This window comes from Maniola hyperantus, chromosome 10 (assembly GCF_902806685.2).
Source record: "Maniola hyperantus chromosome 10, iAphHyp1.2, whole genome shotgun sequence".
NCBI classification, from domain to species: domain Eukaryota; kingdom Metazoa; phylum Arthropoda; class Insecta; order Lepidoptera; family Nymphalidae; genus Maniola; species Maniola hyperantus.
In genome coordinates this window covers 7,802,119-7,829,368 of record NC_048545.1, presented here as the reverse complement: position 1 = coordinate 7,829,368, position 27,250 = coordinate 7,802,119, and the positions used below count along the sequence as shown (strand labels likewise).

General features: G+C 35.4%; 2 protein-coding genes across 8 annotated transcripts; one reads left to right on the top strand and one right to left on the bottom strand.

Annotated features, from left to right (window-relative positions):
• Positions 1-160: 160 nt before the first annotated feature.
• tau (microtubule-associated protein tau) lies at positions 161-25,917 on the bottom strand. 7 transcript variants are annotated; one of them, XM_069501236.1, is made up of 11 exons: positions 25,789-25,915; positions 16,895-17,021; positions 10,556-11,966; positions 10,375-10,418; positions 9,586-9,745; positions 8,948-9,156; positions 8,677-8,862; positions 8,332-8,358; positions 7,000-7,170; positions 6,785-6,832; positions 3,660-6,443 (listed from the first exon to the last, which is right to left on the bottom strand). In XM_069501236.1, exons 2-10 carry the CDS (start codon positions 16,925-16,927, stop codon positions 6,806-6,808), a joined length of 2,268 nt encoding a protein of 755 aa, XP_069357337.1. In that variant the 5' UTR covers positions 16,928-17,021; positions 25,789-25,915; the 3' UTR covers positions 3,660-6,443; positions 6,785-6,805. The 7 variants fall into 7 exon arrangements, with proteins under 7 accessions (XP_069357335.1, XP_069357334.1, XP_069357336.1 ...); XM_034972679.2 differs by lacking the exon at positions 6,785-6,832 and having other exon boundaries at positions 25,789-25,914; XM_069501234.1 differs by lacking the exons at positions 3,660-6,443; positions 6,785-6,832; positions 7,000-7,170 and adding an exon at positions 161-2,519 and having other exon boundaries at positions 8,948-9,153; positions 25,789-25,917.
• Positions 21,216-23,594, top strand: LOC138402855 (uncharacterized). Its single transcript, XM_069501237.1, has 2 exons — positions 21,216-21,479; positions 21,902-23,594. Exons 1-2 carry the CDS (start codon positions 21,407-21,409, stop codon positions 22,123-22,125), a joined length of 297 nt encoding a protein of 98 aa, XP_069357338.1. The 5' UTR covers positions 21,216-21,406; the 3' UTR covers positions 22,126-23,594.
• Positions 25,918-27,250: the final 1,333 nt, after the last annotated feature.

Below are 27,250 nucleotides of genomic sequence, written 5' to 3'. Positions count from 1 at the left end.
GGCCAGCTGGTAGACTATAGCCAAACCCTTCTCATCCCGTGGCCGCCGTCAACCGTTTCGCAACTTTGCGCTAACCCGAATGCTGTTCGATGTTGATGATGTTAAGCTGATAATGGAGCCGTAGATACCATAACGAAGTAAAATGAAACATCCATTAAATTTTTAACAACATTTATTATTTTAATAAAATTTCTCAGAGACAATCACCACATAAATGCAAATTCGATGAAAAGTGACTAGTGAACCACTAAATTCTTAGGTGTGTTAATTCACTATTTCTAAATTAGTTAAGTAGGTAAACATAAGTATAGGCCGCGACAGGTTGCGATAGCTATCGGGGTATGAGGCGGGGGACGCCCCGCACGTCACCCGCGCTCGCCCACACTGGGTAGCGCGAGGGCTGTGCGTGTGTGCTGGGCGTTACCTCCCCGATTGTCATTTCGACCTGTCGCGTACCTACTAAGTATAAATAATTGATTCTCTAATTTAGAAGAGAGCTATCCAATCAGAAATGAGGAGATCCGTAGGAGAACCAGAGTAACCGACATAGCTCAGCGGGTGGCGAAGACGAAATGGCAATGGGCAGAGTACATAGTTCAAAAAACCGATAGACATTAGGGTCCCAAGGTGCTGGAATAGCGACCTCACACCAGAAAGCGCAGCGTTGGAAGACCCCCTATTAAGTGGACGGACGACTTCGGGCGAGTTGCAGGGAGCCGCTGGATTCAGGCGGCACAAGACCGTGGCGTATGGAAGTCCCTACAAGAGACCTATGTCCAGCAGTGAACGTCTATCGGTTGTTGATGATGATGCTGATGAGAATCTCACAAAGTTGGAAAATATACCTAATGAAAAATTCAATCCCGATTATGATATATCAGCGCTTATTGCCTACTGATATTGCTCATAAATTCCTGGTTAAATTAATATAGCAAACGATTGTACGTTAGTATGAAAACCTGAAATTACTATGAAGAAAAAAGAATTTCAACAAGTGAAAATCATTTAAAAGTAGCAGTAGGTAGGTACGCTGCACGCCCCGCAGAAATGCCAATAAAGTCCGACTGAAATATGCGTTACCTGTGACTCGTGTAATGTGCGATCAGGTTTACCTGCTTACTACAGCTACGTAAAAATTGATTTAAGTACGTACACTCAACACAAGATACACTTTCTTATTTCGATTAAACTTACATCTTAAGCATTATTTATTAACATAATATATTTTTAAGTGTTCAGTGAGCCTACATAGTGCACACATTAACAATACACACATCTACAAGACAAAAAACGCACCAACTTGTTTCCTTTGAGTATTATTTAGTAAATTCTGTACAAGAAGTACGTAAGTCGGTCGTAGTTCATACAATGCACAAACTAAAAGTTGTTAAAAATAGAATTTTAGTCATCTTTGACTCTTGAATTTTTGTTATCCTTGAGTAGGTACTTAGGTATGTATAAAACGAATTAACACAAACATGAATAACAAATCAATATGTAAGTACCTCATTATGACTTGGGTACATAAATCAAAACTTCCGAAAACTGACTTACGTACCTTACGTTCTTTAGGAATTTCATTTCTTTTAGAATTATTTATTGGTCTATTTAAAAGTCTCTGAAAAGGAAAGGTTTTATGGGTGTGTTAAAAATGAAGATTTGAAATAAGTACCTACGTAGTTAAGTTTCAAGTGAGCAAATAACTTGTCTAAAGTTATGCAATATTTTGCCGAGGTAATTTTCTACTTTCAGGCTTTTAATTAAAAACATGCAACATCGCATCGCGTCTACTTATACCAAAACTAAGCTGATTCATAGCCCCATGAAGCCAGATTTCCTAATGCGTGTCAAAATATTTCACAGCTACCTATAGATTTGCTAATGCATGGCAAAATGTGTCACAGCTATAGGTAGAGTTAGATTGGTTGTTACTATCAGTGATAACTGCGAACACTTTTTCGAATTTTCTGTTTTTTTTTAATTAAAAAAGGTACCTACCTAAGTATTATATATAATACTTTTCAAAACAGGGCGGGCGAACATGAGATAGAGTGGTTATGCGCTCTCCACAACGTCCTAAGCTAGCTGTGGATGTGGATATGGATAGACGAATTTAATTACATTATGAAAGAAGAGTTTATAAAGCCTGTAAAGTTTGGGAACGAAAATTGTTTTTTGAGGTTTTATTTTCGATGTCATAAGGCAGTTTGTCATCTTTTATGAAAAGTGAATCGAAATTGACTGAATGGTAAAATCGGAATGTTCAATAATCAATATATTGTAAAAGCAGGACGTTGTGTGACCGATGCGCGCCGCGAGCATGCGGAGCGGGGCGGTTCGCGAGCAGACACACGGCGGTTTCTCTCATTGTTGCGGTAGATACGCTGGTCTTCGTCGGGTATCTTGCGCGGAGATAGAGCACGTGGCGTGCGCGGAGGGCGCGAGAACCGCGCAGACCTGCTTCGTGATAGAGGACGTTCTGCTTCGTCCCATTCTTGCATTGACATGTAATAGTCGTCCTGTATGAAAAAAAATGATTAATATTAAAATATAACATTATAGTTTTTCGTCATTTTATTTGGTAACTATTGGAGCTTTAAAGTTAAAGTTACAGTTATTTCCGCTAAGTAAGTAAACATGAAATGTGAGAGTCCAAAAAAATAGACTGAACCCTTGGAATGGTATCTTGTTGAATAGGTATGATGAATAGGTAAATCATTATTTATTATAATTTTTGATACTTTAAGAGATAATGACCTGCAAAGTTACAGATTTACGTGACTAAACTACCTTTTTTGTAAAATCTGCAACTTTCTAGAAATTAGACTTAGTATTAAATTATAAACAAAATTGTCTCTACTACCATGACGCAAATAACTAACAAGTTACAGCTGTCGACCGATATACAATGTGTAGTTGGTGAGGTGGAACAAACAGGTACCTACTTACTTATTACCTACTTAGGTATAGTGAGAAAAATTTTCACAAACAATAACTTTATTTTGTAATCATACTAGCTTAATAATTATTTATCTATAACTGTACCATAACAGAATCACACGTTTTTAAAATTATTGTCTGTTTGTCTGTATGTATGTATGTATATACTTTATTGCACCACAGAAACACAAATGACAGGTTACAAAAAGAAATCTTAATAAGTAGGTACAAAAAAGGCCTGAAAAATCAAAACGGGATCCCACGGGATTTTTAAAACCTAAATCTAGCCGCGGGCATCAGCAAGTCTTCTTTTATATAAATGGAAAAGCTTACTGTCTGACATATCTATCAACGCACAGCTCAAACTACTGGACGGATTGGGCTGAAATTTGGCATGCAGATAGCTATTATGACGTAGACATCGGTAAAGAAAGGATTTTTGAAAATTTAACCCCTAGGGTGTAAAATAGGGGTTTGAAATTTGTGTTGTCCACGCGGACGTAGTCTAGACGAATAAGCTAGTACCAACTAAAAATATTAATTTTATTAAAAGTTTACTTACCAAAAATGATGTGGAGATAATATATTCCATTAACTTATGGTGCAAGTGTGCATAGTGGATGAACTTTGTCTACTTCACAATGTCTAAGATGATTTGTGGCATTGCTATACTTATCTAAATAATTGGTATCAATAAGTACTTTAAAATAAAACAAGAATTGAGACGTTAACTTGTATTAAAATTACGTTTTTCATTATGTTTTAGTTCACAATACTTATATTGACTCTAGATGTTTATAGGTTCGAACAACGTCTACAATGTTTGTATGGTACTGTAAGAGGTAATACTTTTAAACAAATTAAAATCGAAATACCTAGTAGGTATAAATTTAAAAATTCTTGGTTGGGTACTATTTCTTTAACAAAGTCTTGAATATTTGTTAATGATTTGAAATATTTCCATATTAAATCAAATGTCAGATACTTTCTATATCTTAAATTAACCAAATGCAGCGCACTACCTAGGTACTTACTTAAAGTTACAGTGTCAATGCAAATAAATGTGACTAAAGCATCAGCGTTAACTAAACACGGCTATCTAAATCTAATTATATCTTATAACAATAGTCACATATAAAATATTAATACTCTAAGAATATTCTGCTCAGTCAATCGCGAACCCGCACAGTTCTCGCTTCAACACCATTTTTACAAAAGAATTTTATAAAAAACTTGTACAAAATATTATGCAAAAGTCCGCGTGCTATTAAACAATACAGTCAAAAAGCAAGGTCAGCGTATAATTACGTATTTTATAGTACAAATCATCCATTGCTGAGCCGAGAACTCTGCATAATTTTAGTCACCATTCCGTAATATACCACTACCTACATAATATATTCGTATTTTTGTTTACACACAAATATATAAACTTCCTAGCATGTAAGAAGAGAAATAACAAATTGGTAACAATAATGCTCAAACTCTGTCATATATAATAATTATAGGTAGGTACCTACCTATTATTAGGTAGAAAAAAATCTGAATAGGTATATTATGTAAAAATTAATGTTTGTTTGATTGTCACTTCTGCGTTCCTATATTATTCATCCGATTGTTATGAACCTTTGTGATTGAGGCTTACGGGTAGGTTTCACAGGACCCAGTACCATCAACGTACAATAATTTGGGTGGTGCAAGAGTCGTCCATACAAAGTGGCACAAGGCATTGCAAGTTTCAATGCATGCCGACCATTAAAATAATGCCTTATAAAGAAGTAGAACGCTTGTTTAAAATATGCCTGATTTGTAAATTATACTTAAATATAAAAGAAAATTCAGAAACAATATCAATATCTGGACGAAAATTGGATTAAGAAAAAAAACTTGGGTAACAAAGCAGAAAATTTGCGTTAATTTGACGTAAGTATAGCAATTTAAACATTAAATGCTCATGTTAGATTTCATGACATAAATCCACAACATATAAAGTATAAAGTATGCTACTAGAGTACCTACTACTAATGTTTGTACAGAATACAAATAAGTAGTTGTGTAAATGAAGTGCATTTTCCCAATATCTCTACATAGTATAAAATAAAGTCGCTTCCCGCTGTCTGTATGTATGTATGTATGTATGTATGAACGCGTAGATCTTTTAAACTACGCAACGGATTTTAATGCGGTTTTCACCAACAGATAGAGTGATTCAAGAGGAAGGTTTATAGCTATAGTTTAATTCTCAAAAAAATTTGAGATCCCTAGAGAAATTGAAATAATGTGAATAAGTTAGGAAAAAAATCCCCTCTTAGTTTCCGAGGCAATATATGACACCTCAATGACACCACATTAGTATCTACATTGCACCCGCCGAAGCCGGGGCGGGTCGCTAGTGGAGTATAAATGTGTAACTACCACTTAATAATCATGTTTTTTTCGACAGCCAAATATATTTTATTCTTAAATAAATAATCATTATTGAATATCACCTTTGATTTTAATTGATTCTTAAAACGTAACCAATGCAGATTGTGTGACGACAATGATAAAAAATATGCTCTTTAGTTTTCTTGATAGTTTTCTTTTAATTATATTTTTATGAATCAACCTAATGAAGAGAAAGTGCGACGCAAAATTTAATTTGCTCAATAAAGATTTTCAAAATACAAGAATACCTACTGAAACCTTGGGCACAAAATAAGTTGCTTGCTTACAAAATAAGTAGACCCACGAAAAGCTCGATCATTATTATTAAGTTACGTACCTACGCCTTTGATGATTCTTAGATATCGATGAGTTACACGGTTTTCAGCTTTGGTTTTCATGATCTGATTTCCGAGATACCTAACAAAATTATTATATTTTAGTACTTATAATATTTTTTATAAATACTTACTTAAATATAATAATTTTGACCAATTACAGTGTTGTTACCTATTACCTATGTTATGTTCACCTATTAGGTTCGAAACGCTTGGCATTCTAATTTTCAGTTAATCTTTTATTCCATATAGGCAGGCAATTAGAGTTCACGTTGTTTGAAATATGACTTAAATGTATTATTATATATTGGCACATCTTTCCTTCTATGGTGTAATCAAAATAGAACTTACTCAAATAAATATTATACTCAGACCAAAACAACAACAGTGTAGGTACACAAACATTATATTATATCTAGATAGGTACATTATTTCTAAAAACTATATAGTATGACGATAAATTTTAATTAAACATCATGATATCTAAAAAATGGAAATCGCACAATAATCATACTGAGTAGGTTGTCAAGGAATAACCATTAACAAGGTAATAAAATATATTTAAAAAGTATGGACTCTTCAGTTAGTGTTGATTATAGAAAATCATTTATAATAATCGAATAATCGATAGGAGCTAATGTATATCGAAAATCTTAGTACGTCAAAAGTGATTTAACACGGCTGTTGATTTAAATTTTCGTCTTCTTTTGGAGGCTGCACCGGCGGCGGTGGTACTGGACTCTATGACAAACGAAAACAATATTATTAGTTTTAGATAAATGTGTACTTAATTCATATTACGACAAATTGTATTGGCATCCAACGTGCAATTCGATTTACATACGGCTCTACATGGTAGAGACAATCGAGACGTAAAAGTTACTTCGGTTGCATATTCGTTGCCTAGTAGAGACCGTTACCAACTTATCAAATAAATGTTACCACCCAAACCAATTAGTCACGCAAAAATAATCGTCATGAATAAAAAGGAACAACAAAAACAAAAAAAAACAAAATGGAATGCTTGAGAAACAATTAAACGGTGTTAGTGTCAACTGAGCACACGTTAGTATCTAAAATACCTTGCGCCCCAAAAATGTTATTCAATAAAATGAATATAAATACTCAGTCTGAAACAAAAATGAAAACTGATATGAATTAAAACGAAAATAAGCTCGTGAGAATGACACAAAAACTTCACCAGAACGAAATAGAAGAACAAAACAAAATGAGAAGCAAAAGTGAAAACGTCCTACGATTAGATAGGATAGGAGCCACGTATGTCGGCTGTCCTCACCTCTTGTCGCGACTGCCCGTGGCTATTGGGAAGAGGTGAATGTCCACCAATTTGCTTAATGTAATCCTTGTCGTCGAATATTTTTATGTCACCGCCTCCTGGCTTATGTTTTACGTTGTCGAGTGATCCGATTTTGCTTTGCGCTTTGAAATCCAATTTTTGATTTTCAATCTGTGTAAAAAGTTAATGTGCAATAGAATATACATACATAAAATACATATTTTGTAGATATATAATTGCGTACATAAGCTGATATAAAAAGCTCTATAGTCTGGTCGCTACGTAATATAGGGGTTTTCAATAATGGATCTAAATACATACGACCTATGTATTTAAAAATATTAATACAGTTTATTAGAACTTTTTATAAATTACTTTTAAAAGGTGATTGATAATAATTTATATACTATGTACTTTGTACATGTTATTTTGTACTGGGTGGTGTAACTTCATTAATATATAATATATATACACCTACGTAAATATAAGTATTAAGCTTAAAAAATGCATATAGCATATAGGTATGAGTGACAGAGACAACGCTCTACAAAGCCGAAATATCATTCTAAAGGCCGTTACTTTTGGCAGCTTAAAAAATATATCATAATATTATTGTTTTTTGTTCTCTGATTGTCTGTGCTCGTGTAGAGTATACCTACAGTATACATATAGTATAGGTACATAGGTACACTAGATACCTATTTTATTTTTATTCAATTATCATGCAAGTGAGTTAACTTGTGGTTGACATTTTTGCAGAATAATAAGTAGCCAAATTAAAATATGTAGGTATATAGCATATAAAATACTTATTATGTTATAATATATTATCATAAAATTATTATTTAATCCGTGTCATAAAGTTTTATAAACATTCCCATTCACATTTATGAGGCAACTCTTGAACCTGTGAACAGATATAGGCCGAAAAAGTTACAATTTCAAAGCATTTCGGAGCGTGATAAGCAGCCACAGCCCACAACGTAACTTCAACGTTCGCCCTAAAGACGTTAGAAAAAAACCATAAACTCATCAAAAAACATACGTAGTTGTAAGTGGACATGTAAACGGACCACACAAACCTCCCACCGAGGACTACGTAAATAATGGCGTGGCCTATTTGAAGCACGCCACCTTGGTAGCGCCCATTTTACAAACTAAAAGCACGAACGTCAGTTGAAACATGAAAATCCATCTAAACATATTCACAAAGCTGCTTTATAAGTATTCCGACTCGTGTATAGTGCTCACATTTAAATGATGTCTGCGAGTTGCGACGAAATTACAAGTGACATAACGGCGAACAAAGCTTAAATTACGTAAATTACTCACTGGTTTCTTCCCGGTGCTTGTAAGAGTCTACGAAAGAACAGCAAGAAATGGTACATTTTATATCGTTTTCATTAATAATTATTGTGATGATTATATTGCAACGTCAACCTAACTTTACAGTGCATTCATTACCAACATTTCTAAATACTTGCTATACACCTGAGCTACCTAAGAATTTTTTACTATGTAAATTACTGTTGTGTTTTTCGGTAGATTTTAAAACATCGGTACTCACTGTCTTATCTGAAAATTTCGTAGAAATATTTTGCACAGACTTGTATCAACGCGAGATTCCTTGAGACAATAGGAAATACATAGAGAAAGTTATAAGTTAAGATATGTTACCTTTACGCCTCCACCGCCTGGTTTGTGAGTGATGTTAACTGTTGAAGCAACCTTGGGCTTCGCCTTGTCTTTGAAGTCAAGTTTCACTGTTTCTATTTTCTTGTCTCCTCCTCCCGGTTTATATGATGTGTTTTGGAGCGAACCAATTTTTGATTTTACATTCCATTCCAATTTTGTCGTTGTAATCTGTAATTATTCAATAAAAAATGACAAAAGTGCACGTGGGTATAATTAAAGGAATAGTCAAAGTAGTTTTATAAACAAACTCTACCTTTTTAGCGCCACCACTTGGTGTATAAGCTTCATTTTTCGCAGCAATTTTGGGTGTTATGTTGTTGAAATCAAGTTTCCTATTTTCAATCTTCACTTTCCCACCACCCGGTTTATATGTAGTGTTATCCAGAGAACCGATCTTCGATTTAACAGCCTTTATGTTTGGGGACGGTGCATTTCCAACTTGGACTTTGTTCATTGGTACTTCTTAAATAAAAACAAAAATATATTATCAGATTTATAATATCTGTGTAAGTACTTAATTACAATGTTGTAGATATAATCCATATCCATACTTAATATTATAAATGGGAAATTGCGTCTGCTTGTTTTCACAAATCACAACTATCCGTTTTACAGATTTTAATGGGTACAGAGATAGATTGCGCCCCAGGAAGGGCCTAGGCTACTTTTTATTCGGGAAAATAAAAGAGCTCCAACGGGATTTTTAAAAATCTGAATCCATGTAAATGAAGGTCGCAAACATCATTTATTTGGTACAGAGATAGCTTCGACGCTGGAGACGGATATGGGCTACTTTTTAACCCGAAAAATCAAAGGGTACTCACAATAGGTTTTTGAAAAACTTAAATCTACGCGGACGAAGTTGCGGGCATCATCTAGAAATAAACTTACTCTTTTTTTCGTTTGGCTGAGGTGTTTCAGGTGTTTTAGCAGTGGCACTTTTACTTGATGACCGTGAAAGGGACTGTTTCAGGCTACTGTTAGATTTCTCTTTCATCGGTAATTTGCTCGGCAACTTCTTATTTGGAGAGCCAGGGGACCCGTTGATATCCTGAAAAGTAGTTTAATTATAATATAGAAAAACATAGCTTGTTTGTAATTACGAGTATAATATTATATCATTCGATGTCGTCATCAACCGATAAACGTCTACTGCTGGACATAGATCTAGATACTTCTATAGTCCACATACCAAGGCCTTGCGCCGCCTGAATCCAGCGGCTCCCTACGACATGTTTGATGTCGTCTGTCCATCTAGTGGTGGTCTGCCAATGCTGCGCTTTCCGGTTCGAGATCGCCATTCTAGCACATTGGTATCCTGAAGTCTATCAGTTTTTCGAACTATGTTCTTCACTCATTACTACTTCATCTTCGCAACCCGTTAAGCTATGTCACATAGATAAATTGCAGCATAGCCCTTTCGCTGAGTGAATCTGAACTTTTTTATGAGGCCTATAGTTAGACACTTTGTTTCGGATTCATATATCATCCACTGACTACACGTTAATACTACTTATTCGAAAACATTGTTCTCCAGGCACTGATAACATTTTGAATAAGAAGTTATTTCGAAACTTCCGGAACCAAGCCAGCAAAACTGTCCAGCCAAGTTTGATTCAGCAGCTAACCTCTTTCTCGAAATGGGTCCAATAAGATCATTAAATGCAAAAATTAACTTACATTTCCCTGTGTAGATTCGTCCACGCCACTGTCATTGTCTCCATCTGAAAAAGTATAAAATTAATTTTATAAGAATTCTTATAAATTTAGTTATAAAAATACAATCAAAAATTGTAGTTGGTTCATCTCAAAACAATGTTCCTCAATAAACTTTATTTTAGCAAATACTATTGTCAATTACCTTTAGGGCGGGAAGTTGGAGCAGAAACTATCTTACGAGGGGTTGATTTTTTAGAATCGAAGGGAGTTACTGAAGTTTTCAATTCAGTTGGTTTTTTATTATTAGGAATAGGTGATTTGGATTCTGTAGGTGAGGGTGATTTAGTAATCATTTTACTTGGTGTCATTGCTTGCTGAATATCTTTGCGAGGTTCTGGCTTTATCTCTTGCTTCATTTCCACTTTGGGTGTTTTTGGACGTTGTGGTTCTGGTGAAACACTCTGAGTTTTATTAGATGATACAGAACTTTGTGAAGCATTTTTCGGTTCTGGTGACTCATCACTTCGAGTTAACGATGGTGAACGATCAGAAAGGTCAATTTTATTTTGGGACGTTTCATTTCTTCCTGAAGTCAAATAATTTTGTGAAACAACATCATCGTCGTCGTCTAATTTCTTTTTTGGAGTTAAATTTGATAAGGGACCCATTAAAGATTCTGTCATCTTGGCTCCAGTTAGACGAGATTCTGGGCGATCAGGTATTATATCTCTATTTCCTTCAATAGATGCTTCTGATTTTACGCTTTCTTTAGATCCACGGATGTTATCCTTACTTGTTCTTATTTCTTGGATTAAACCGAGCCCTGGACTGCGACTAGCTAAGTCTTCGTATCTTCCACCCACTGAACTTACAGATTTCCTCCGATCGTCATCCATTTTCAGCGGGCTTGGTGACCCTGGTGCGGCTGAAATGCTATAGCTTCTTCCTTTAGGCGCTCCCGACATTTCATTGCCAATGCCTGGCTTATTAAGATTTTCATTAGAAGCATTTTGGGTCTCCAGGTTGACTGGTTTGTTTGGGATAGTGTTAGAAAAATCCAGATCTTTTAACGATCCTTGTGAAGATTGCCTCGAAAGTGGAGCGTAATTAGGCGTGTTTATTGTTGTCTTAGGTGCCCCGTTTGTTTGAAGAATCGATTGCGATCTAGAGCCCTCAGGTGTTGTACCACCTCCAATTTGTGGTGGCTGTCGAGGACCAAATTGGAGGTTATTCGGTACTGGACCTCTCTGTTGGACTTGAGCAGTGGTAGGAGACTGTAGTGGTCGTGGGCCTTGCTGGGCACCAATCGGTTGTTGAGGTAGTCGAAGGGGTGGAGGTTGACTTCTAATCTGTGGCGACCCGGGAGGACCTGCAGGAGCTGGCCCTCTTTGTGCTTGGATTCCTGTACGAGGTCCAAACTGTGGTGGACTAGTTACGGGTCCACCGGGTTGGAATTGTGGCCTTTGCTGTGGTTGTGGTGCGACTGGCCGAAGTGACTGCGGTGAGAAAGCTGATCTCGAATCAGCCCTCGTCAACGGTGGACGGAAAGGTAGAGTTGGTCCATTTGTTTCCGACCCGTTGGAGCCAATCAAATTGCGAGGCTCAACAGTTGCCTTGACAAATAAAGAATTTGAGAATTACAAATGTTACAGGCATATAAAAATATAAATAAGTAGGTACATATAAAAATAAGACAGATTTAAATGCCACGCCACTACACGATGCCAGTAGTTGCTACATAATTTTTTTAATGGTCTTAGGCATACGAGATTTCATCTAATATTTTAGAGCCTCAATAGCTCAGGGTAAAGTAGTGGACTGAAAACCGAAAGGTCGACGGTTCAAACCCCGCCCGTTGCACTATTGTCGTACCTACTCCTAGCACAAGCTTAACGCTTAGTTGGAGAGGAAATGGGAATATTAGTCATTTACAATGGCAACATACAATATTCTTTAAAAAATAAAAAATATGTTTTAGCTTATAAAGATGTTATTTTTGACATTTATTGTTAGATACTTATGATATAATAATTATTAAATGAGCATGACATCTACCTACTATCGTGACAAAGGGGACTTTAGGGCGGAGATATCCGCGACTTCACAATCCTGTCATAACAACAGCCTTATGAATAAAATGGTAGAACTGAGCTCCACCATTGCGTATATTTTGCCAGAGTTTGCGAGTTAGCTTATTCGAAGTGTCACTAAATCATTCATCGATACCCAGCCCACATCATTATAGTGGTTTTCAAAATTGAACACAAAATGTACCTATACGTATTTGTCAAGAGCCAGCAGAGCAGCTAGAGGCGCAATTTTTAAGCTGAAAGCAAATGGGCAACATCTGACGAATCCGTCACCTGGTTCTGGATGCGCCTCTGGCGGAACTTGCACGTCATCTCTTTTTACCTGACCTATTACCAATATTCAATAACGCTCAGAGTGTAAATGTTTGTATATATTCAAGACTTGGTCCTTAAAACATACAGTTGAAAATATGAAACCCAGTAGGTATATGTGCAGCGGTCATACATGTAACACTATTAGCTTGAAACAGTCATAACTGAATGTTTCAAGCTATCTGTATATGACCGCACTAAGTAACTACTAAATAAATGAAGTCGCTGCCATATTTAGCAAATTTCAGAAAAGCAAAAAAGAAGACAAGGAAGTATATTCCACAAGGAAAAAATTATGTTGCCTCGCTACACAACATATAGACACGAATACGGCGAGTAATGCCCTGGGACAGCAGTTGTCACGAACTCGGCTACTAGGTCAACACTGTATTGATGGCAAAGAATTAAGGAACTAGAATATTTACATTTTCACTATTATTATGTTAATGTATGTCTACTTATAATAATAACTGTACAGTACAAGTATTAGTTCCTTTAAAGAGGGTGAAGATAATATTGATATTTTATATTTTTGTCTAAGTACGAAATAATTAACTAAGTAGGTACATATAAGTATTTTAGATTTCAACTCAACTGAAAAGATGTGGTTTTCCTAGTCATTACTTTACTATAGAAGAAACCGCAAGAGGATTTTCATTTTCAAAACACGAGAACCGCGGTTTGACTTTCGATGTTGCCGGCTTGTAGTTATTCATCTTCATTTTTTGTATAGAATGAAAAAAAATTTAAACCCATCATATGGGGTATCAAATGAATGAGCCTCGCGAACAGTAAAAAATATATAATAATACTAAGTAAGTAGGTATATCATTATGATTCAGCCATTGTTTTCTAAAAAATAAAAATAAAATTATAAACATTTAAATAGTTATATATATACTACATATATACTTAGTTATATTAATTTCCTGAATGTCTATGTAGGTACTAAGTAGCTCAGTAGAGGATTTGGTTTTTAATCGTAGTCTCGCTCTTTTATCTGCTACGCTAAGTAGGAAAGAGATACCAGACTTAGAGGAAGATTTATTCTTTGAAAACTCATAATATTTGCTTACAATAATGGAGTTTGTCAAATTTAAAAGTGGCTCACAAATCTATAGATTTTTCAGTAAACACTTATGTATTATAAGTACTGGAACTTACGAGTATTAGCTACTTAGAGCGTTACGTTAAATAAAATAGTTAATACCTACTATAGCGAATATTAATAATAGATATTTTATACGATATTTTATAAGTTAATACGATCCTTAGCATTGCGTGTCTCTTCAGTCATGCATCGAGGAATATAATACAGAATCGATAGAATTATGGTGCCGTACTACCACACGTTACTGAAAGGCATCAGGGTCAGATATTCGTCGCGTGGTTATATAATATTCTCAAATAAGACAGTTTACATCAAAATACAATAAATTTCAAACTATTTATGCTGTCATAAAAATGCAATTGCAGTTTTACTTACTGTATATTGGAAGTTTTAGGACTACTTAGACTTTATTATTCTGTCGTATTTTAGCATTAGGTAGATGATCTAAATTCTAAACATGCATAACAAAATAAGAAAGTACCTACCATGAAATCTGCATAAACTCTTCATAACTCTACAATTTCAATGGAAAATTATAGATAGGTAGGTACCTAGTTTGATTCAACCAGAAGGCCAATGCCACTATATATTTTTGATTATTCTATTGATAAGAGGCTTGCATGTCTTCAATCCTGTACCTATCGAAGCATATGAGACAGCAAATCGATACATTTGTAGCGTTGTACCACCACACATTACTGTTAAGGTCAGTTGTGATAGCTATGGTGTATTTAGATAACCATGCTTGTATAACCGACAGATAAGAAAACAAGTAGGTAAGTAAACTAAAAAAGGCTTTAAAAATTTCACAAAAGAGAAACACTTTTCATAAATTGAATCGAATGAGTAAAATTGATGAAATTGTCTTACTCATATCTATTGTTTATCCCGAGCGTAGCGAAACCAATAATAATTAATCTATGGTTTATCCATTTCGATATTTAATAGGTGTCACTTAATAAATGATGTCCGCGACTTCATCCGCGTAAGTTTCGTTTTTGAAAAATCTCATAGTACAAACTCTTTGATTTTTCAGATTTTTATTTCTTTTTATGCATAATAGTTTTTGTTTTATCGTGCAAAATGTCGAAAAAATATGATTGTAGCACGGAACCCTCAGTGCGCGAGTCTGCCTCGCACTTAGCCGGTATTTTTTGTATGTTTCAAATAGGTAGGTACCTATATAAAGCACGTCCAGCAAACCATCCAGAATTTTCCAATACCTAGGTGCTTAATCCATAACCTTGAAGTGTTAATCTAATTTATTTGCTGTTCCAAACCTTAACTAAGAAAACACTGCCGACGATAACTTAAACTTTCATAAACAAATTCGACTTTTTATTTTTTATTTCATCATAAATAACAAACTTTTTATGAACCAATAATTTTTTGTCACGACAGTTTAATCTGGTTGCCTACTTTACTGCGTGGATGGAAACCAATCTAAGAAACTTCAAATGATAAAAACTTGATTCCATTTTATTACAACAAACCTTAGATACTGGACATTGCACTAAGTACCTCTATCTACCTAATCTAAGTACTAATACAATGTTTCACATTCAAACGAGACCATGCCAGACCAGACGGTAGGAAGATATAGTACCTGCCTACACGACAGATCGAGTTAGCAATCGGGGAGGGAACGCCCCGCACACCCGCACAGCCTCCGCGCTAACCCGGTGAGGGCAAGCGCGAATGGCGTGCGGGTGTGCGGGGCTTCCCCCCGCCTCATACCCCGATTGCCATCTCAACCTGTCGTGGACTATAGATATAGTTACTCGCGTCAAAAAATAAAGAAACACTTACGTAGGTATATTCATAAATTCACGGTTTTAATTAAACCAAAACACGTAGGTACCTAAGTGCCCAACATCTTTGTTAACGTCGTAAATGAAAAAGTCCAAAAACTTTAGGTACGTCTACATTATTTTGCATTAGGTAGATGATGCTCGCTATTTCGTTCGCGTTTTTTTTTTTCAAATACCAAGGCAACCCTTTTATTTTCCAGGACAAAAAGTACCTATCTGTATCTAGTCTATATCTGTATCCGCCTATACGGGATGCAAACTATTTCTGTCTGTACCAAAAAGAGGATGCTCGCGAATTCATTTGCGTGGATTTCGATTTTGTATCCCATGGGAACTGTTCGATTTTCCTGGACAAAAAGTAGCTTATATCCGTACCTACGGAATTAAACCTACCTCTGTACAAAATTTCGTTACAACCGGTTAAATAGCCGTGAAAAGTTAGTAAATTGCTGACAGACAGACACACTTTCGTATTTATAATAACTAGTACATATATGCAATGCATGCACCTTTTACCTACCCTTTTTATATCCATTTCCATACGTACGATCACAGCTTATTTTAATACACGTGAGTAAACAAATCCCTAACTTAGTACGACTACGAGTAGGTATACATACCTAGTGACAATATCAGTACCTGAGCACCTAAATTAATTTCACTGCACCGGGCACGCTCTGACAAACACCAAGTAAGTTTCGAAATACGTCATTATCATTCAAATATAATACAGGTACAACGATTGAGACTTCTAGAAAACAATCGAACAGCTGACTATACATATAATTATCGTAGTGTGTAGAGACGGATAGTATTATCATCAAACTGCTGATAAGGCTTACTTCATTGACAAAAGGGAAGAGTTAAAACCTAGAAGAGACCAACACAGGAACTCAACCAAACTATTTATAGGGAGAGTATCTATGCCTGTCAGAGCCGTTTAATTCTTAATAGTTGTTATTCTATGGTTATCGAATTTTTCTTTTAAGATTTTTGTTAGTTTTTTTTGTAATAAAAATAGCGAGCAAACGTGCAGGCGGGTCATCTGATGTTGAGTGATTACCGCCGCCCATGAACATTTGCAGTAGGTACCAGAGAGGAACCACCAATGCGTTGCCGGCCTTTCAGGAATTTCAATAACATTATAAGGCATCGACGTCCAAACACTACATTTTGTTACATCGTCCGTGTGCATTGCTAACTGCCGCGAGGCTTACCCGATTGACGAGATTACTCGGTATTTGTTCCATAATATTTACGATTGCAAACTCTGGAGCGATAAAGCCTTTATGTCATAATCTTCCAACGACGTAAGGGATGCCTATCTGCGATATCTCCTCGAAACTATAAAACAATAAACTTTTATTATAACGATTTCACACAAACTTTGCATTATTAAACGTGAAACCTGTGCTCGGCTGCCGCAGACGTCGTACCGATGTACTTCCAAACTACGTTGTTACTTCTAAAGGCTGCAGTGTACGAAAGCTGTATTAAAAAGGTACATTTTGGTTTTGCGCTACCAGAGAGAACAAGGCTTATCGAGCATTCTCCAGCGTGATTTTTTAAGACCGTGTAAGGTTAAGCCTAAGTACACCAAATGTACTCTAGAGCTTGTCTTACTCGATTACCAGCCCACTCAATTATTGTTCGCTTCTGACTGTTTTAGCGGTGCGCTCTCAAAACATACCTTAAAAACGATGTGCATATTCAACATCAAACACACCATCAATTTTTTAAACATTTAGTGCACTTGACAATAATTTCGTCTACGTGGTTGGGTTAGTCATGATAATGAATTACGAGTATGAAACTAATCAACGTGTGAGGTCGTTGACGTGACGTAGTGAGATGATTCGACTCAACGCGGAAGCTTATAATCTATCTACATAATTATTTTTTAGTGAGTAGGTACTTAAGAATCGCCCTCTTTTATGACGTATTAACACGGATTGCTGGCGCTGATTAGCTTAGCTTGTGTGGTTATCATTAGTAATATGATTCTGTTCTCCATTAGATACCTACTTGGGAAGTTATGATATGACTAAAATAATGAGTTTTAAATGTTTTACAAGATAAGTACATTTAACTTTTATAAATGACTCATCATCTCTTGTATTTGTGTCATTTTTATAATCGCCAAAATTCATTATCATGTTTGAGGACATTCCAATACAAGTACTAGTATAGATATCAGATAATGCATTTTATTTCCACTAAAATCCTCTTAGGTATTTGTGTCATACATATTGACGTCAATATAATAATTTATTTGTAGGATACCTATCTAATATCTCGACTTTGACCGAATAAAATATATTGTATACGTATTCAGAGATATAAAACTCATATAATATGTATTCCTATTCTTGTAGTAATAAATAACAGTTGAGATAATAAATAAGTAATACATATAATTAAAAGTCCAAAGTTGAAACCCGTAATTTTAGTGCTGGTATCGCTATCGACCATGACCAAGGGGAATATAAATTACGTAATCCATACCATACTAATAATATTTTATAAATGCGAAAGTGTGTCTGTTTGTCTATAAGTCTATCGGTTACCTTTTCACATGGCCCATTCGTTTAACTAATTTTGATAAAATTTGGGACAATATACTTAGCTTGCATCGCCAAAACAGGCATAGTCTACTTTCTATCCCAGAAAAACAAAGAGTTGCAACGAGATTATCAAAAACTAAAACCACGTGGACGAAGTTGCGGGCATGATCTATTTATTTTAGACTCGTAACAAATTATGTGATTGGGTTTGGTTTATTGCAGAACCACTATTATTATGATTCATAACACCTTCACAGTCTCAAATTATGATACAAAGCAAAATAAATAACGCAAAGTCATACAAAACTTTAACCAAGGAAGATAGAGAACTTGAGATATTTAGAAAAGGATTTTCCCTCTATTAGTTTAAGTTTTCAGACAAATCTTATGCGGCACGTAGCACGTGTAAGGAAACCCTAAGTTATGATTACACAGGCACTCCCATGGGAGCGTCACTTTAACCTTCGCGACACTGATGGATCTTTCACAATCTAGCTCATTGTCATATTTCTCAAGAGTTTGTAATTAGGTACTGTAGATACCTCATACCACCTAGTTTCTTAGGTTGATTTTCCTGGGTAGAAGGAAGTTAAGATCAGCGGTAACTTCCATTTATTATTTACTAGCTGATGCCCGCGACTTCGGTCGGTCGCGGTGGAATTAGGTTTTTAAAATTCCTGTGCGAACTCTTTGATTTTCCGGGACAAAAAGTAGCCTATGTCACTCTCCAGGGTATAATTTATCTCTATTCCAAATTTAGCCGTTCAGCCGTTTTTGCGTGATTGAGTAACAAACATCCAAACATCATAAACATCCAAATATCCACACTTTCACATTTATAATATTAGTAGGACTAGCTCATGCTCGCGACTTCGCCCGCGTGGACTACACAAATTTCGAACACCTATTTTACCACCTTAGGGGTTCAATTTTCAAAAATCCTTTCTTAGTGGATATCTACGTCGTAATAGCTATCTGCATGCCAAATTTCAGCCCGATCCGTCCAGTAGTTTGAGCTGTGCGATGATAGATCAGTCAGTCAGTCTGTCTGTCACCTTTTTCTTTTATATATTTAGACTAGATAACACCCGCGATTTCATTCGCGTAGATTTACCTACGTTTTTTATAAATCCCGCGGAATCTATTTGATTTTACGGAATAAAAAGTGTAGGTATGTAAAGCCATTTCCGGGATGCAAGCTATCTCTGTACTTACCTTTCGTCAAAATTGGTTACTCGGATGGGTTTTTAAAAATCCTGTAAAAACTTTTTGATTTTCCCGAACCAAAGGTAGCCTATAAAAAGTTTTCGAAATGAACGCTACGAGTAGGTATACCTAACTGAATTTCGACAAAATCGATTAAACTAATGGGCGGTCAAAAGCAGAGACATTTACGCATTTATATTAATACTAGATGATGCCCGCGACTTCGTCCGCGTGGGTTTAGGTTTTTAAACATCCCATGGGATGATTGATTTTCCGGGATAAAAAGTAGTCTATGTCCTTCCCCGAGATGCACTAGCTATCTCTGTACCAAATTTCGTCAAAATCAGTTGAACTATTGGGCCGTGAAAGGCTAGCAGACAGACAGACAGAGACACTTTCGCTTTTATAATATTAGTATGGATGGATTAGGTACTTAAAAATCTTTAGTTTAGTTTTCTAACATAAGCAAAATGCTTTTAAATAAAATGCTCAATAATGTCTAAGAAAAAATAAGATCTAATCTATCAAACTTATTTGGGTACATCAAATATGTACCATAGTTATAATATACCCGAACATTTTTGTTCTTATTCATAGGTGCTGTTAGTATGGTGTACCTATTTCTGTATATCTTTTAATTATAATAATTATACAATTAATGACGTACTTTGGGTAAATTTTCTTGAAACTTAAGTAGTTAAGGATAAATTCATTGATAAATGATAACATTAGATATCCACATGAGCACCTAATCCTTAAAATTTTCCAACACCTGTTTGTAGTCTCACTGTCGGTCGTCACTTTACCTATATTATACCTACTTATCTAATTGTGGAAATACTAGTACTTTTTTGTAAGTTTGCGGTTATAGTACCTACGTAAATACAGTAGGTACCTACGTGACATGAAATATTGTGTTTCGACCTGTGAGGTAGCTGTTTCGTGGAGCGTTATCTCTGTCGTTGAGACTGACAATGCGTCACATAAGTGACAGAGACAACGCTCTACAAAGCCGTAATCTCTCTCTAAAGGTCGATGTACAATATTTTCCGCCGCGTACTACTATTACTAAATACGACTCCAATAATTATTGTGGTTTAACAAACCGCATTTTCAAGTACAATTTCAAGTTCCTACTTCTCACTAATTATTCCGTTTGAACAGTGCAAATTGCAAGATTAAGTACCTACGTCAAATACCAGGAACTGCAGGCAGTGGCGAAATAATTAACGTCATACTATAAGACGTACCTCAATTTAAAATAAAGCATTGAATAAATTGAACCAATAATGACAAACAGACGTAATGAGATGACAAAGACCTGTTTAAATTCTTATAATAGTTACATCATCATCATCAACCCATCGCGGGCTCACTACTGAGCTATAGTCTCCTCTCCACCACGCTGGCTGAGTCCGGATTGGCAGACTTCACATACCTTTGAAAACATTATGGAAAACTCTCAGGCATGCAGATTTCCTCACGAAGTTTTCCTTCACCGCCAAAGCAAGTGATATTAAGTAATTGCTTAAAATGAACATAACTCCGAAAACTAAGAGGTGCGTGCTCGGAATCGAACCCCCGACCTCCCGAATAGGTCTTAACCACTAAGCTATTACCGCTCTATCCTATAATACATTGATAGGTTACCTATTCAATTACAACACGTGAGCCATTTCAAGTGTATGTCTATCAGTCTTAGGCTTATCTTAGTGGCTTTAAGTTGAAAGACGGCTTAGATACCTACGTGTACCAGTGAGAGGCTCGAGCGCGGAAAATGCGTTAGCGTCATACAATCTGGCGTCAGGGGCCGGCGGTGACGTACCTAGTCTTCAGTTTCTCTGCCAAATGTGACTCAGATCCGATATAAAACGCCAGTGCTGGGCAAACACTGCGCATTTCAGATCAAACTGCCGTCCACTCGGGTGTTAGTGATATCATCTTTATTATCGGTGTCAAATGTTTGTAAACGGTGTTGATGTTATCAGCTCGCGTTTGAACAATATCGCATTGGATTCCTTGAATATTCAAAGTGAGTTTTTTATTTAATATGAATCTACAAAGGAAAACTGTAACTTTTTTATCGGCTTAAACTTTTTATTCTAACTACTAATTTAAATTATTTTGTATCGGGTATTGGTTTATTTTATTTTATTTTTACTGTTTATACGTTTCAAATATCTAATTGACAAATACTAATAAAAGGTACCCAGAGTTATTTTTTTATAGATTTAAAATTATTATTATTATTGCCTAGACAAGTAGGTTCTTACGTATGTACTTTAAATTTATTAATTACGTTGGACAATTAATGACTTTTAATATGAAATGTTAAAGCTAGATATTTTTTTGTTTTGAAAATTCAGTGGAAATTACTCGTACAGTATGAAAATGAACATAACATAAAAAATATAGAAGTTGTTCATACGTAAATAATTGTTCTTATTGTTACAGCCAACATGCATCCAAACGCAGACAAAACGCCGACATGCGAGAAGAACCCACTGCCTCTTCTACATCTCACACCAACCAATGCAAGTCAGAGAAAGGGCGATGGTAGTCCACAGCAAGGAACTGATAATCCTTGGCTACTAAAACCACAACACGAAATACCGCCTACACCTCCGCCGAAAACTGACCAAAAGCCGATAAATTTTTTTCCACAAAGAATCGGTTAAATGTACCAGACTGGTGGAAATCGAAACAATTTTGAAATGGCAAGTTGCCATTCCCGTCAACATACGGACTTTCGAATGAAGTCTTATAAAAATACTCCATTGCGTACAAAGTAAACACATCAAAATCATGTAATTACGAAGAAGCTTATTGATAGAATATCTTAAAATAATCTACTCGATGAGCAATTCTGGGATATCCTCTCCTCTTTTCTATTTATTTAAAAACATAACAAATAACGCATTTGGTGAAGAATTGAAGACGATGGTAACATAAGTACTAGGTGAAACTATAAACTTGAGCATTTGTGTACGCTTTTGGGATGGATTGGGATTTTGGATAAGAGATTTTGATTAGGAGTTTCATGTTTGACGTAAAAATGTGTAGAACCTAGAAACATACTTAATATGTTGCACTGTTCCAGTATTAATTTAAAATTATTTTGATAGAGATTATTGTTAATTGCAAATGTTAGTTGGAGTAATGATTTAATAATGTTTAATAGTTTAGATAAATAAGGTATAGGTAGCATACTAAAGTAATAAATGATTATGACAATAGGTAGATAAGATAAGAAAATATAATAGCAAGTAGGTAACATTTGTTTGAAACTGAATAAAAATAAGAAGTTGTTATTGAAGTTTACGTTATAAAACTTTAGAAAATTTTAAATGAATTTAGTAATTCAATTATTCCTGCGACTTGTCTGTATGATTTATTCCGTAACTTAAAATTAATAAAAATACACTAACATTCAAACTAAGCTGTGATAGCCTAGTGGTTAGGACGTCCGCCTTCTAATCGGAGGTCGGGGGTTCGATCCCGGGCACGCGCCTCTAACTTTTCGGAGTTATTTGCGTTTTAATTAATTAAATATCACTTGTTTTAACGGTGAAGGAAAACATCGTGAGGAATGCATGCCTGAGAGTTCTCCATAATGTTCTCAAAGGTGTGTGAAATCTGCCAATCCGCACATGGCCAGTGTGGTAGACTATGACCTAAACCCTTCTCACTCTGAGAGGAGACCCGTGCTCAGTAGTGAGCCGGTGATGGGTTGATCATGATGATGATGAACATTCAAAGTAGTAAAAAGTTTAAATGGACTTTTATTAATAAACAACCAGATAAATATACAGACCTACCTATCCTACTAGGAGATTTATTTCACGTGTCACCACCAATCGTAAATTACAAATGATAATATCTTGGTGTAGGTAGCTAATATGAGGGAACTCTGCCAAGTCAGACTCTTCTCTGGAACAATACGTTCGTATTCTTCGTCCGACTTTTCTGGTAAAAATACTCATTGTAATATTATGTATTTCATACATTATGAATTATTCTTTTTTGGTACAAGCACTTTGTAAGATTTCTGAATTATTAATATTTGAATATAAATACAGGTTTGTTACATTTACTTGATTCAATTCAACTTTGTGACATTTAATAAGTAAATGATTTTCGTCCATCCTTTATTTATTTTTATTTATTTTCTTAACTACATTTCTTGCGTAAATATCGATTAAATTCAGTTGCCGTTTCCTAGCTAATACTGATTTATTTATGTGCACAATAAACTAAATGTACCTACAAGATTTCATATATCCTATTCTCATCCTAATTACATTAACATTACTGTTTTACATTGTAGGTATATCTATCAATTACTAAATGATGCCAGCAACTTCGTCCGCGTGGATATGGCTTTTTTTTAATATTGAAGGAACTCTTTTATTTTCCAGAATAAAAAGTAGCCTATGTGTTTCAGGGTATACCTAAGCTGTTTCCATTCCCAATTTAAGCCAAATCAGTTAAGTTATTTGGATGTGAATGAGTAGGTACAAACATGCTTTTTACATAAGATATACTTAAGTAAATAAAATATACATATCTTTATTGATAGATATATCATGTGTGTCTTTCTTTATAAATTACTAAGTAGATGATGCCCGCGAGTTCGTCCGCGTGGATAGATAGAGTTTTTAACGCGAGAAGGGAAAACTCTTTGATTTTCCGGGGTAAAAAAATAAGCCTATACCTAATATGTTAATTCAAGGTAATAATAAAGTAATTCTACCTCCATTTACTTCAACTATCAAAGTCAAATTAATTAAAATACCTACACAAGACCTACACGAATTTAATATTTTGTGAAATCCTTTAGGTACGAACTATATATTATTTCTAAATATTCATAATCGCTTTTGTACTTAAATACATCTGTAGAGTAGATCTTTGTGTAGAGGCCATTCACGTGCCTTTAACGTGGTTAAAATGTCGGTGTTAATGATAAACGACGACGTATCAAAAAATGTATTCGGGTGATTCATGTTTATAACGCTTACGTCGAGTTATTATAATATGACTCACGAAATGTCTTCTTCTTGCGAAAGAACCCCTCGGGAAAACTGTATACTAACCGTACTAGCTTACACACATTTCTCTCATTCAATTTCAGTAAGGTATTTAATTTTATTTTCTTTATACTAAAATATTTCATTGAATCAGAGATTCAGATACCTAAGTAGGTACTTATTATGTACAAAGTTTTCACAGAAAATTTTCCTCCTGAAGTAGTATAAAGTCAAAATCAAATCAATTATTTAAATTGGGTATTTGACTGTCAATAATTGTTGAATTTATAAGATAAAGTTAATGGTGATAATTAATTACGTAAACTCAAAACTAAAACTACGCTATATGTATTAGGTAGAGCCAGCATAAATGATACAGAATAATGAAGATTTTATTTTACTATTCAAGAAGAATAGTTAGTTATATGTATGTTGTCTTTGTTTAATAGTTACTATTTTCTATAATTTTTAACTAAATCGCAAAAAAGTGTTTTTCATTTAAGTTTTTATTTTATTAGACGCTGTAAAACAACAATATATCTTGGCATGCGAGAATCCCAGTATTTCAATCCCGGTCAATTTCAATGCATGACAATAAACGTAGGCAATTGTTTCTGATTGATGGTTTGTTGTGTAGATAATATCTAAAGAAGGACATCCTCAAGAGCCGAAGTCCAGCGGTCTTATAATTCTAATACTATGGCTATATTCAGGTCATGACTAGCGAAAACATCAACTCTATCATAAAACCAATTAAACACATTAATTTACAGATTTCACCCCTGTATTCAAGTAAGTAATATGAGTTTATGAGATTTTAATAAAGCACACCACTTTTGCTATTTTCTCTCAATTCAGAAAAACGAAAGCACTTCCTGTCAGTCGCTCGGTCGATAACTTAGCTCAAACCGAAAACCCTGGGAATATTTGGCTATCTATAAAAATAAATCCAGACATGTGTGATATTATATTAGTTTCGGTATTAGATATCAGTAACTGTCGGTGTAATTCGATTCATGAACGTAATTTATAGCAGTTTGTACAAAGAGCTTTTAGTTTTTTGCGCTGTTTCGATGTTTCGTAACTAAAACCATGAGACATAGTGCCTAAATATACTATTGATTTTTCCCTTAGGGCTATGGGTTATCATGAAAGCGATCGATGTTATAAAAATAACCTACAATTACACTATTACATTGTGTGTACATTATACATTGCGTGGTGATATCGAACGTAAGCACTAGAAATTTCGAAGTACGTAATGATTAAGCGTCAGCGGTGCAATTGTTTTAATTAAAGACAACAACTCACCTGAGATGCCGCGATAGACACTGATATAAGTGGGTACTGAATGCGGTTAAGATATTATTTGCTAAACCTGAACTGGCTCAAAGGACGCCCTCCGATGAGGTCGCCGGCATAGCCTGATATGCCGCGACACGTTACTGCCTCTATTGGCGACTACAGTACGTGAAGACTTTAACATTTTCAGAGCTGCCACGTTACTCGAATATCGAGCAGGAAGATTTTTTTATTGATGAAAACCTAATCTCTTTTATTTTCTTTTATAATTTAAATGTTAGCTTATAATAATGATTGGTCAACCTTACCTACGTTATTGTATAATACTTATCGAAATTATGATTATAAATACGTATCTTATGGGGAGAGCGACTGGTAACTTGAACTACAATCTAAGCTTAAAAGCACCAGTTTCCATATTAAAGCTGTAAAAATAGGTGTGAAGGGATTATTTGTGTATTTCATTTGTCAAAGTAACCGGTGAACAAGTGAAGCCGGGGTACAGAGGCTATCAGCTATTTTGTGGGCAGTTCCTTGACCCGCGCATATCTAAACATTCATAGCACTTAGCCGAGGGTGCGTCCTGCGCCCTGAAACCGATGCGCGCGCAGCCACCGCTACTTAACCCTGCGAGCTACAACAGCTACAACAGCAATTACCGTAACATCAGACTTGCGACATGTCGCACAGCAATAAGTAGCAGGCGGATACTTACTCACTAGCAACTGTAACAGTTGTTGTACTTTACTATCATAAAAAATCATAGTGAGCCTGGAACAAGCCCACTTTATGCGATGGCGCACGCACTACACAACCTTGAACTGTACATGCAACGTCGATAACGGCTCGCATAGGCATGCTTAATATGCAGAGCTGTGAATACAGACTTGGTCTGTGGCTGTGATATAAATGTTCACCTACTTTACAAGAAAAATTTGAATGCGCCTGTCAACTGTGTCATCAATCTCTATGCATCGTACATGCATCATACGAAAAAATCTCAGAATAAGGACTGTTAGAATTAGCCCTATTGTGACACTTACTGTTAGAGCGAGATAGCTAAATGCATTTAAGCTCTTGTTAGAACGTGACAAAATGATTATGCTTTGTCCTTATCACCGTGGCCACTTTTTTTTGTTTGCCAAAATGTATTTGTACGTGAGTATTTGGTAAACAACGTGAAGTGTAGAAGGAATGACATTTCACAAGTAAGGGGGCCACGCTAGTTGCAAATCTGGACATATCTGTGGAAAAAATCCTTAAAAATTCAGCTTTCGACAGCAGGAGTCAAAAATTATTTTAATCGTAAAGATTTGCTATCTCATAGATAAGGTTGGCGACCTGCTTCCATCGAGTTGGATGATCCAACGGTGTTATTATCTTCTTACTTCTATCCTTGGTTCTCATATCCATTTTAAAATGCTGTCACTTGTTCTCTCGATTTACGACAAATAGTTGTAAAACGGCACCT

Excerpts from the sequence above, each read along its gene's own strand:
- tau (XM_069501233.1), bottom strand. The coding sequence starts at position 16,927 with ATGGAACAAATACCGAGTAATCTCGTCAATCGG. Across the intron at positions 8,359-8,676 it reads CAGGCGGTGGAGGCGTAAAG|ACTCTTACAAGCACCGGGAA; the intron begins GTAACATATCTT and ends GTTCTTTCGTAG. Across the intron at positions 2,520-8,331 it reads CAAGCACCGGGAAGAAACCA|GACGACTATTACATGTCAAT; the intron begins GTGAGTAATTTA and ends TTTTTCATACAG.
- LOC138402855 (XM_069501237.1), top strand. The coding sequence starts at position 21,407 with ATGTTTGTAAACGGTGTTGATGTTATCAGCTCGCGTTTGAACAATATC. Across the intron at positions 21,480-21,901 it reads GGATTCCTTGAATATTCAAA|CCAACATGCATCCAAACGCA; the intron begins GTGAGTTTTTTA and ends TTATTGTTACAG.